Source organism: Chrysoperla carnea, chromosome 2, assembly GCF_905475395.1.
Source record: "Chrysoperla carnea chromosome 2, inChrCarn1.1, whole genome shotgun sequence".
Lineage (NCBI taxonomy): Eukaryota > Metazoa > Arthropoda > Insecta > Neuroptera > Chrysopidae > Chrysoperla > Chrysoperla carnea.
Genome location: NC_058338.1, coordinates 44,996,006 through 45,008,451, shown reverse-complemented (window position 1 = coordinate 45,008,451; position 12,446 = coordinate 44,996,006). Strand labels below are relative to the sequence as shown.

Here is a 12,446-nt window from a genome sequence, read left to right as displayed (position 1 = left end):
ATGTTTATGAGTGACGTTAATTGCCAGAAAATTAATAGCTGTTTCCATGAAATAATCTTTAAATAAAAATATCATAGGTAAAATATTATGTCCTAATTAAAATATGTTATATTGATATCTAAAACCTATTTTGTTTTTATTCCAATTAAAAAAACAAAAAAAAATGTAACTCTTGCGTGAACACTATTTATATCTATTTCCAATTATACATTTATAATTTTAGATCCTGTATATATGAAATGTATATATCAGGGTATACTAAGTTTAATTCCAAGTTTGTCATGCTGAAAAATATTGATGCTACGAACAAACTTTTATATATAGGAGTTCATAAAATGGACTAATTGGTTCATTTACGGTTGCTTTTCTATTTGTCTATCAGTCCATTCGCCAACATGAACTCAAAAACGAAAAGAGATATCATGCTAAAATTTTTTTATTTTTATAGCGTGCTCAGAATGTAAAAAGTAAGGTTGAGTTCATAAATGAGCAACATAGGTCAAGGTTATAGGTTATAAAGCGTTGGAGATAGAACAAAAGTTTTAAAGAAAAAATGTTTTTTTTCGTAAACATCACTATTTAGGTGCAGTTAGGTTCAAGTAGTGATCTTCTGAAATATTTTCGAAAAACAAAAAAAAATGCTAGAAAATACTTTTGAAATATTCTAAAACCAAAAAAATGGTGGGTCAGCAGGCCGCCATAAATATGTTCGTTTTCTAATGAAAGTGTTGCTTTTCTTACTCTTATAATATATTTATTTTTTTAAATAATGGAAGCGCTGACATTCAATTCTTCAATACTTTTTATACAGGGTTTTCAACAATTAACTTAGTCAATTGTTTGTTTTGTTTTCACTTGTTCTACGTACTATTTATTATACGATACGATATTGTTCCAAATTTTGTATTTACAGTGATAACAAAAAATGATGAATAATGAAGCAAATATGAGACCTTATGTAACTGTCTCGTACAAATTTTCTGTTCTCACCCTGAACATCATAATAAAAAAATTAATGACATCACATCAAAAGCAATGTTGCCAACTGTCAATACGGTAGTTGCCTGATGTCAAATTTGCCATATTACGCATGAAAATGTAAAACTAAACTTGTGATACCATGACAAAATTTGAAAGTGAAATTAAAGTTAAAAAAAACGAAGAAGTTATAAGCATTCAAAGATTGTTGCTCACCTCCTTTTATCAAAACAAAATTTTATATGTATTTTATATATCTTTTTGGTGATATCGGGTAATGTCGTCACTAACTTATAGATGTTCCTCTTTCTAATTAGGAATTTTAAACAGTCATATTTTGCGTACCTACTTCTAAAAATTTTCTGAAGTGATAAATAATTTAGTTAACAAACCTATTAGATCAAAAAAACTACTACTAGACAGCAATGTAAACAGATTAGTTTTCGATTTTTATCAGAAAACTTTATAATAATTAGCATAAATGATATTAAAATACTAAATTTTCTGTCCACTAAAAAATTTCTCTGAAGGAAGAGAAAAACTACTAGTTTTAGGGGTAAAATTACTGCTCTGGCAACACTCATCGAAAATAACATCGAAAAAGTCTGAATATATATGCGTTTTCATATGCAATAGGTATCTTTTAAGTATCGGATTATCTTAAAATAGTTACCAAAAAAAAAAAACAAACAAAAAATTACCGAAATTGCAAAAATGCATTGGTTTAAACTTTTTTTATATAGTTTAGAATCTTTATTTATTAGAGCAATTTTCATGTTCTAACATCAAATTTCTCGGTAGGAATATTATAATATTGTAATCTAAATATATACCTACTAAAAATTTAAATTTAAATTTAAAAAACTTTCCTACAAATTTATTATCATGTCACCGTTTTCTGTATATTTTATGTAACAATAAACAATAAGAAAGTTGTGATTTTGACGTACTTTTTGGTGCATATTAATTTGTTTTGGAAAAGTTTTCTTTTGAGGTTTTCTTTTTGTTAAAATTTTTTATTTTTTTTATTTTGTGATTTTTAGTGAATCTGAAGTACACTAACTAATTTGTCACTAAAAAAAACAAGTGAAAACAAACAATTGACTGAGTTAATTGTTGAAATACCATGTATAGACAGTGTTGATGCGCAATCGTTTGTTTTCTTGACGTCACGTAAATAACAAAAGACATTCACTTTTAAATAGACACACACACAACTGATATTCCTATATTAATACATACTATAAAATTGGCACCTAATTAACGCCCTCGTAGGTAAACAGTGATGTTTACAAAAAAATGTTTCAAACATAAGTTTTTATTTTTTTATAAGGAACATTTTTTACATTTAAACTTTTGTTCTATCTCTAACAGTTTACAAGACCCAATTGACCTATGATGCTCATTTACGAACTTGACCTCACTTTTTACGTCAAGAGTACGCTGTAAAAATTTCAGCTCGATATATTTTTTCGTTTTTGAGTTATCCTGTCCACAGACGGACGGACGGACGGACAACCGGAAATAGATTAATTGGGTGATTCTATGAACACCTATACCAAAACTTTTTTCGTAGCATGAATATTTTTAAGCGTTACAAACTTGGGGCGAAACTTACTATACTATGTATATTTCATATATACATGGTATAAAAAGAATGTGCATACTTAATGTAAATTTAAGACTTTTATGGTTTACTCATGGCTGCCGCTGTCAGAACTGGACCAAAATGAAATGGGACCACACGGGAAGCACCAGCTTTCAAATAGAAAAAGAATCATCAAAATCGGTTCACCCAGTCGAAAATTCTGAGGTAACACACAAAAAAAAGTCAAATTAGTTACCTCTTTCTATTTGTTTGAAGTCGGATAAAAAATAAGTTTTACTATGTTACAATAACTTATCTAATTAAAAAAGTTATTGATCTGGCTCCTAGAAGACATATCCACTCTTTATTTTTTCGAGTACCGAATTTAAATTGTAATTTTTAACTATTAAAATAGGTAAACACAAAATTTATAAAAATTTATTTACATAGTACATTATTAATAGATTTTGTGTTTATTGGTATACTGGAAGAATAGGTAAACATAATATGTTTTTGCTTCTCTTAGCACATTTTTTTAATACAAAGTGATTTTTTTAAAGTTTCCACTCTTGTATTTCAGAAACATACATGGACTCGTTCTTAGGGGGGAATGATCAAATAGTAATTTTTTTGTGGGGATGACTTTAAGGTCAAACAGGGGTTGATTTTGTATTTTTAAATAAAATTGCATATTTTCTTTAGCAGATTCTACTTCTTTGCAGCAAAAAAAGAACTTTTCTATATAAACACTTTTGTTCCGCGACTTAAATCTTTGGCACCTGGTTTTAGGTATTTTAATGCCAACAATTTTCCGTCAAGAAAATTTGCAACCAGCCAATTGTCAAAATGATTATTTTTTGACAGGTTCTTATGTTTTTATCAAAAAACCAGTAAAGTCAGGTGCCGAAAACTAAATTAAAATTTATGCAGGGTTATTTTCCACACTCATATTTCGAAAAAGTATTAGAAAGGCAAAAAACGCAATATAATTTAGTTTTCAAAATCGATCAAGAATGACTTTCTGCTGAAATAGCGGATCAAAGTATTAAGGAAAGTTTCATTATAGAGAGCTTAAAACATTTCTTATTTGGGCACTAAACAAATGTTGAGTCATTTAGTTTATACATTTGTAGAGATCAAACTGTAGCATAAGCATCGATGGTCAAGCATCTAGTCATGCTATGGGGATCATTGATTGAACAACAGAAATATTATTGAAATGTGTTTTGGTAACACAGTTTTGTTTCCACCAAGTACACACACAATGAGAGACAAATAAAATAATGTAATAAAAGTGAAGAATTAATAAATATTTTTATACCATGTGTATGAAATATACCAAGATATACTAAATTTAGTCTCAAGTTTGTAACGCTTAAAAATATTGATACTAGGAACAAAATTTTGATATAGGTGTTTATAAAATAACCTAATTAGTCCATTTCCGTTTGTCTTTCTGTCTGTCGTCTGTTTCCTGTCGTCTGTCGTCTGTCTGTCTGTCATCACGATTAGTCCAAAACGAAAAGAGATATCAAGCTGAAATTTTTATAGCGTGCTTAGGACGTATAAAGTGAGGTCGAGTTCGTAAATGAGCAACATAGGTAAATTGTAAAAAATGTAAAAAATGTTCCTTAAAAAAAATAAACAACTTTCGTTCACTATTTACCCGTGAGACCGCAAATTATGCACAAATTTTATAGTATGTATTATATGGGAATATCAATTATATATGTGTGACATGTATGTATGTGTAATGTGATAGAGTAATCAACACTGTCTATACATGGTATTTCAACAATTACCCCATTAAATTGTTTGTTTTCACTTGTTAATATATAGTTTTAAAATTAATTATTTGAATCTGAATAAGCATTTCTTGTTTATTGAAATAAATGAATATGAATAAATTTAATTTTAATTCATTGTGCATTCTTCAGAATCTTAAAATGTAGCATGACCCCCCAAATGGCGTACCTCCAACACAAATTTTTTTTGGTGAGGTGCTGAAGTCTGGTACTGAACTTTAAAAAAAAGCAATTCAATAACAAATGCACAGAAAAATTAAATAAAAATTTATATACAAATATTAAATATAAAATTATTAAACATAACGAAGCGTTAAATCATTTCACTTCATGTATATAAGAACGACTGAAAATTCATAAATTATAAAAAAATATTTTGAATTATAACGATACTAAAATTTTAAATCACCTGAGACGTATAGAAAATTGAAGTGTAAATTTACAAAATGTTTTTTTCTTGTTTCATATTTTTATTTCATTACATTTATATAAAATACTAGCGGTTCCCCGAGACTGTAAACTTGACACTGGTGTCACTCTTTTGCTCTAGGCAGTATACTTTTGCTCTAGTCTCTACTGAAGGACAAAATGAAATCCCAATTGTAAAAAACCCCGAATCAAAACATAAAAATTTAGAAAAACTATCTTTGTTATAAAAAAAATCAACAAAGAGAAAATTCTCCGAGTCTGTTTTTATAATCATGTGTTTTACCAAGTGTATCTGATCAAAGTGCTTTGGTATGAGGAACAAGAGTCCCCAAATTTTCCCTTCAGAGGAACAAGCATCAGAAACTTTATATACTGTTCCATTAGTGCCAAATTCGTGAAATTTTTGAAAAAAAAAGCTGTACTTTCTTACTTAAAGTTTTTCTCTATCCTCAACAGTTTTCGAACAGATTTGAACTGTCCCATCTTTAATTCGACACAAATTGAAAACACAAGTTCAAAAACCGAGGGAACGAATTCTGTATTCCAAACTGCTTATTTTGAAGTATCCTGCAAACCCATGACTCAGTTCAGTTCCGTTTCACTTTACCCCCTCAAAAATGAGAGTTAAATATGATCTCAATGAGCGTAAGAAAATTCTGAATCTTCTGGGGAAAGTCCCCATCTAAATCAGATAAAAAGTTTTCGAGATTAGCAGGCAGACACTTTATCAATATAGATTTGTTTTCGTTCACTGTTCAAAATAACTCGTTCTCTCTTTTCAATATAATATAAATCATAATCTATACAAAGTGTCCACGAATAAATATGCAAACTTTTTTTTTTTACATATTTATAATTCTTTGAGCAATTTGAAATCCAAAACCTCTTATTCACTTTTGAATAAAATCCAATCCAAGTTATCAACTTTTTTAATTTGTATAGGTATTCAAAAAATAAATTTAATTAAAATCACTTTTGTTCATAGTTTTATAAAACTACGAAAACTATCAAGATAGATTGTTTCTTTTCTATGTAATTGAACAGGGAGAAATGAAATTTATATTTAAGAAATGTATTGAACTAGATAGGCATTTTACAATAAGTATAATATACAACGATGTCAAGTTAACAAGTCCCATTTAGTATAAATACCTTCAAGCGAAATAGTACGTTATATAAAGAGAGGTATCAAAAAAGTTAATGTTTTACATTTGGGTGGTAAGATATACTTTTTTTTTTGTTTTGTTATTTTCTTGTACCATAATTACAAATTTACTGTAGTAAAAAAACATATAATATTTCATAGCACTCAAATAGCCTATTGCTGTTTTTTTTTTTTTACAAATAACAGCCATTTGACCTAAATTTTCTTTTAGGTACACTTCAATCACGTAGATTCTTTAATAAACTCGATAAAGATAACTAGAGTAATAGCCCTAAGAAATCTGTTGGATAAAGTGTTATTACATCAAACAAGCAATACTGATATTGTGTGCTTTCAAACATAAATAGTGAATTAAGATTAGGAGGCAAAGTTTGTCCCTCATTGTTTTATTTTGTATAATTACTATTTATTCTTTATCTTTTTTTCAATGATGATTTTAAGATGGTGACAAAATGACCGCATGCCTAAGGTAAAACAATTTTTTAGAAGTAAGAAGGTATGATCAAAAGAAAAATACGTTATGATAAGTGCTGAAAAAACCTGACAATTATGTTACCGTTTTTATAATTTTATTGGGGAGACCGGGTACGAAAGTAACACTTTGTACTTTCACCTTGGTTGCTCGTTAGGTGTTAGTTTTTTAATGAAATTATTATATCCATATATAAATTCTGTGCATGCTCTTTACATTAGTATCATTTTCCTTTCGACCCGCTAACGTGGTCACTTGGAACACTATTAGAAAAAGTTTATATGAACAAGAAAAATAAACATTTGCATTCAAAAATTATATATTTTATGAAAACAAATCAATATTGTTAACTCCTCGAAAGAAATTTTCTTAGTTTAAGTAATGAGATCAATTAATATATGATAATCATATATTCTAATCAGATTATTCAATATCAGTTTAAGTAACATTTTACTTGTGTATTTGTGGTTCCGCTTGTGTAAGTAACATGGTACTTGTGTACCCACAGAGCTATGTTACTTTTTTACTATACTACATTTTTGGTAAAACAATAAAGATAACCTTAAAACACTGTACAATCAATGTAATCAAGAAATAATTTTCAAAAACTCAGAAAACTCTCTAAAGATATCAGGCTATTAATACGACGTAAATATCAAATAAGTAAACTTTAAAAATTCTACTTTTGGCTTGTAAAATCGCGAATTGTCCTCTAACAAAATCTGACACAGCCGGGCGCGCGCGGCGATGGATTTCAAATAAAGAGGACGGCACCGGCTATCATTTGACGGCAGTGAAGCGGTTTTTCGACTGTTAGATAAACCTACAGAGCATCTGTTACTTTCGACCCGCGGTTACTTTTGTACCCGCTCTCCCTAACTAAAATGTAATTTTTCAAAACTTCCAGTAATCCGTATAGGAGCTCATTATATGATTATACCATTATATTTTCCAGGAAATGAATCTGCATGAGTTTATTTAGATTTTAATTTTATTTTGCATTACTACGTTATTTCAACTTTTTTTGAATATTTAATTAAAATTTCGTATAATAACGAAATGTAAACATGTTTAATGCCGTTATTTACATTTTCGTAAGCTTTGATAATAATCTAGAAGCCCGGCGATGTTGCATGTTAGCAATGAAAAATATACAAAAAAATACAAACAAGTTAAAAGCTGTGGAAAAATGGACAATCTTATTTGAGTAGTTAGTTGGGTAGAATTCAATAAAAAAGAGTCACCCATCATAAAATTTAATATATTCGAAATTATATTAAACGCTCCAGTATTTTTTTTTATTTTTCTGATTCTATAAATGTAAAACTTTTATGAAATTTCACGAGAGGTTGAATGTAGATATTGAGGTAAATTATACTATATATCTAAGTGTGATATGTAAGCTATAATAGGTACTGTGAATAACCAAACCCTAACTTAATAAATGATTGGTTCCTCATACAAACTCTCATTCCCTATTTCACTCTCTTTTGAGTTTAATTTGCCCAACTTCTTTTCCAAGATGAGTATCATCTATCTCTATATCAAAATGAACCAATTTTAGCAGTTAAGGCGTGAAAAAGTAACTGGCAAACAGGCCTGCAGAGTTACTTTCGTATTTACAATATTAATTAGTAAGGATAATATGTCTTACTTTGAGTACAGCCACCTTTTATTTTGTAGTAGAAGGAATGATTAAAATAATTACTGTCAAAATATTTACTCCTCGAAAATGTTATCTGATTATAGCTGTAGCTATTATCATTTCATGGCGTCCTTTGACTCAAGACACATCCAATCAAAATAAATCGCATTACGTACCGGGTGTTTCTTAAATTATATATCTTGACCCCGTAATAAGTCAATTTCGGAATTCGGTTTCGGTCAAATTTCTTCAGACTTCGAGTATTCTGATAAAAAGTCTCAATAAGCTCGACAATCCAAATGCAAATATTGTGCTTTTAAAGTATTTTATATTGGAGTTTGGTTTATATTGGAGTGGAACACAAAATTTTTTAAAAACGCATAAATTTAATGTCACTTTGCACGGTGATTATTATTGCCATTCAAACGCCCAAGACAAAAATTTGTCTATGTGAGCAAAATTTAACCGAGAAGCATAAGATTGACATGTCCGGAGTCCTTTGAGCATCAAACGAAGATTAATAATTTATTAGTAATGTTCACAGTATAAAACTAATATAGGTACAACGGTACAACGAATTCAAGAAAAATTCTCGATATTGGCAGTTTTCAATACTTCAGATTTTGAAAAAAAAACACCAAGTAAATAATTTTTATCATGGAACTCCGTATTTGCGGATGATATGCATAAACAAATTGTTTTAATTATCTGTTTTTGAATTAAAACACTGCCTAAGTCTTATCTCTATTCTTTCCTAATTTTTGCAAACTAATTTGTATCAGAGGAGATTATAGAAAAGTAAATCTAGCTAAACTCTCTAAACTCTTAGATTATCTAATACCTCTTCTCGAGAAGTAAGTAAATATTCCGAAAAAAATAATTTAAATCTTTCTCTCTACAAAATACAAGGGTGGTTAAACTGACATATAATTTATATTCATTTCGTTTATTTTCCGTTTCAGCTGTTTCCGTATCTGTCGGAGTATGGACATTAGTTGCTATATCACTAGAACGTTATTGTGCTATTTGCCGTCCATTGAAGTCACGCAGTTGGCAGACACAGTTCCATGCATACAAAATGATAATACTTGTATGGATTTCAAGCTTGGTATGGAATTCACCGATATTATCAGTGACAACATTGAAGCCAATACGAGGACGTGGTAAGTTTATTAAAATAACACATAGTTTTAAAAGTTTTATTTTGATTTGACTTGAAAAAGAAAATTAATACAAAATATATATCGTGTGTCACAAAAATAACGGGAATATCCAAGAACTTTCCAGAAGACAAAAATTGTAAAAATTTTACACTGGTAAATAAAAATTGATTCTTCACTAAAAATTATTTATGAACGAATTCAAAAAAATAGCTTCCATAACTTCCAAAATATGTTTATCATTTTTTATTAGAATTTAAAAACAAGCCGGGGATTCCTTAGGAAATATAGAAATTGGCCTTATTTTATTGAAGAAAAAAAAAACCATGCAATTTTCCATAGTTAGTAATCAAAAACCTTGCAAAATTTTGATAACTAGTAAAGTTTTAAAAAATCAATTATACAATAATTTATTGCATGGCCATTTTTTTCTACAAAACTAATATTTACAGAAATATTCACTAACATTAAATTTTATGAATTAGTATCAATAAAAAAAATATTTTTGATTTTTTGCAAGTATGGGGTGTTTAGCCTCTAAGCTACACATCTCTATTATAAAAAAAATAATCAATATAAATATTTACCACTTAGACCATAATCGACAATCTTTATTAAAAAAAGTTGATTCTAATCGAATACTATAGACATGCAATATTAGCTATCTACCTTAATAATAGATTTTGTTCTTTTTCTGTAGACATAAATAATCAATGGTAATTCAGAGACGATTTAGTAAAAATAACGAGATATGTATTGCCATGGTAGATTGATAATATTGGATATCTGACCGTAGTTTTCAATTAGGATAAACTTTTCTCAGTAAATATTGTGGAAAATGTTAAAACTAAAGGTACTTCACTCTTGTAAAAAATATGCATTTTTCAACAAACGAATATAAAAAAGTGATATCTGATTAGTTCATATTGCGTTCTAGGTCTTGCAGTGTCAAGAATAACTTTTTTTTATAAAACAAATAAAACAAGTAAAAAAAGTTTTCCATATGTTATCGACTTAATTGGACACACTGTATATATAACCCAAAACCCTTAGTAATATACTTATTCTAATGCAGGTGAATCAATTCTATAGCGTCTCTTAAATTGCAATTCAAGCATGCTTAGTAAAAAATAAAACAAGCTGTTAAAAAAATATTACGGTACTCAAAATAAAATTGTATATTAAGAAATTCTATTTAAAAATAGAAATTAAAGAACATACAACAAACATACATTTCGCTAAATATCGATTATTAGAATGCAACCATCAGCAGTAGCTAAATTTATTTATATAATAGATTAACGACAGTCTTTACCAGGTTAAAAATAAATATGAACAAACCTTACCAATAATTACAATAACATTTACAAAATAAAAGCAAAAATACCAAAATTATCACAAAATTGAAAAAATAAATTTTTTTAAAAGACCACTAAACTTTTTGTAAAAGTGCGCAACAAGTTATATGAATAACTTAAGTTACTGACTGTTATAAAAAGTTCGGTGATCTTGAAAAATTTATTATTTCGCGTTTATGATAATTTTTGTATTTTTGTTTTTAATTTGTTACTAAGTGTTGCTGTAATTAATGGTAATTTTTATATATTTATTTTTAACTTTGTAAAGATTGTTTGAAACATATAAGGTTTATATATTGTATACATTATAAGGCTTCAGGTACCTACCCGGAACAGTAATAAACTGTGTTACCTTTTATATCAACGTTAATAGTGTAATATTCTAGGGTATGGTACTTGTGAAATTGTTTTAACATGGAAAAGAACATAATTATAAAATAATTGAAGACATGAGTGGAACAAACTGACTGATTATATGGGATTCACTTATAACAAATCACCTTCTTCCATACTCATGTCTTCAATTGATTATTAAGTAATTAATGAATATTAATAGCAGGAGAGCTATCCTGGCAGAGATTACATTCTTAAATTGTTTATATTGTGATAAACCCATTCAATGCTAATTTCATCAATTAACAGATGAGGGTATATTTTTCTAATGCTGGATCTTAGGACATTTATCAATCATCCTACTCTTTTATAACCAGCTATTTTCAACAAAGGTTATAGTTCATAGTAAAATACTAACGGTCATAATATCGTAATATATAAACATGCTATTTTTGCCTGGATATAATTCACTAATTGTAAGTAGAAAAGGATGGTGCCATGGCTATGTAATCATGATATCCCTGCCTGCTTATACTCTGTATATATGTTATAGGAAAAGTCGATGACTCTTTCTGGGCTGAGTGAACTCTTACTAATAACATCGGTAACAGTTACTCGAAAATGGAAACACACTTTTTCTAGGAAAAGTAAACTATGCCTACTGTGATTAAGTAAAAGGTGATAAGTAAGTAAAATAACTTGGTTTTGTTTAATAGTCATGTCAGACTCCTTGTAGTAACAACAATAGTCTACCTTTCTATTGGTTTTTTTTTCCGGTAAGGATAACGGATACTATAGTGTGTTTAGCGTGAGTCTCACGTTTGGATAATTTGGAATAGATAATTAGCGTGAACAGAATATTATCTAAGTGTTTTAAGAAAAATCAATAGTTTATCTTTATGATTGCTTTCATTAACTGATCCATGGTTTGGCAATGCCTTTAATGGGGTCAAGTAAGCCTGATTCTACTGGTTTTTTTACTTTTAGGTTAACTCTGTGATTTCGTTCATTCAATGATCTTCAGAAAAACTGAGATCTCAGTGTCTGTATAACTTAATTTTTTTTTATAATATAGTAAAATATAAATATATATATAAAATATGTATAAATTTTTATTGGTTTCTTTAAACTTTTCCAATGTAGACTTATTATTAAAGTTTTTGCCTTTCTTATTTGTTTTTTATTGGCTGGTAGACCGCTTCCTTGCAAAAAGTCAACTTTAACAATCTCAAGACAGTATTAGTCGACTTTCTCTAGAACGAGTCAACTCTTAGAGGCTCACCAAGAGTGAGCACACTCACAACTAAGAGGATCAACTTTTCCTGTAACACATAAAATGTATAAGCTAGGTTTTAAGAAGAATATTTCACATAATTTAAGAAGAATATACTGTCAAAGAAAATTATATCTAAGTTATAAAAACATCGCATCTAGTTTGTTAAAGCTTTGACTTTTCTTTGTATTGATTATTATTTCATAAACCCCCGTACTAAAAAAAGGGGTGTCATAAGTT

The 12,446-nt window shown here is 28.5% G+C and overlaps 1 protein-coding gene across 1 annotated transcript in view; it reads left to right on the top strand.

Moving 5' to 3' along the window:
• Positions 1-12,446, top strand: part of LOC123292721 (cholecystokinin receptor-like) — a gene marked incomplete at its 3' end in the record, with an annotated part of 61,884 nt that overhangs the window by 37,144 nt on the left and 12,294 nt on the right. Inside the window, exon 3 of the mRNA XM_044873435.1 lies at positions 9,045-9,245. Coding sequence (XP_044729370.1) covers positions 9,045-9,245 — 201 coding nt within the window. The remainder of the gene's footprint in view (positions 1-9,044; positions 9,246-12,446) is intronic.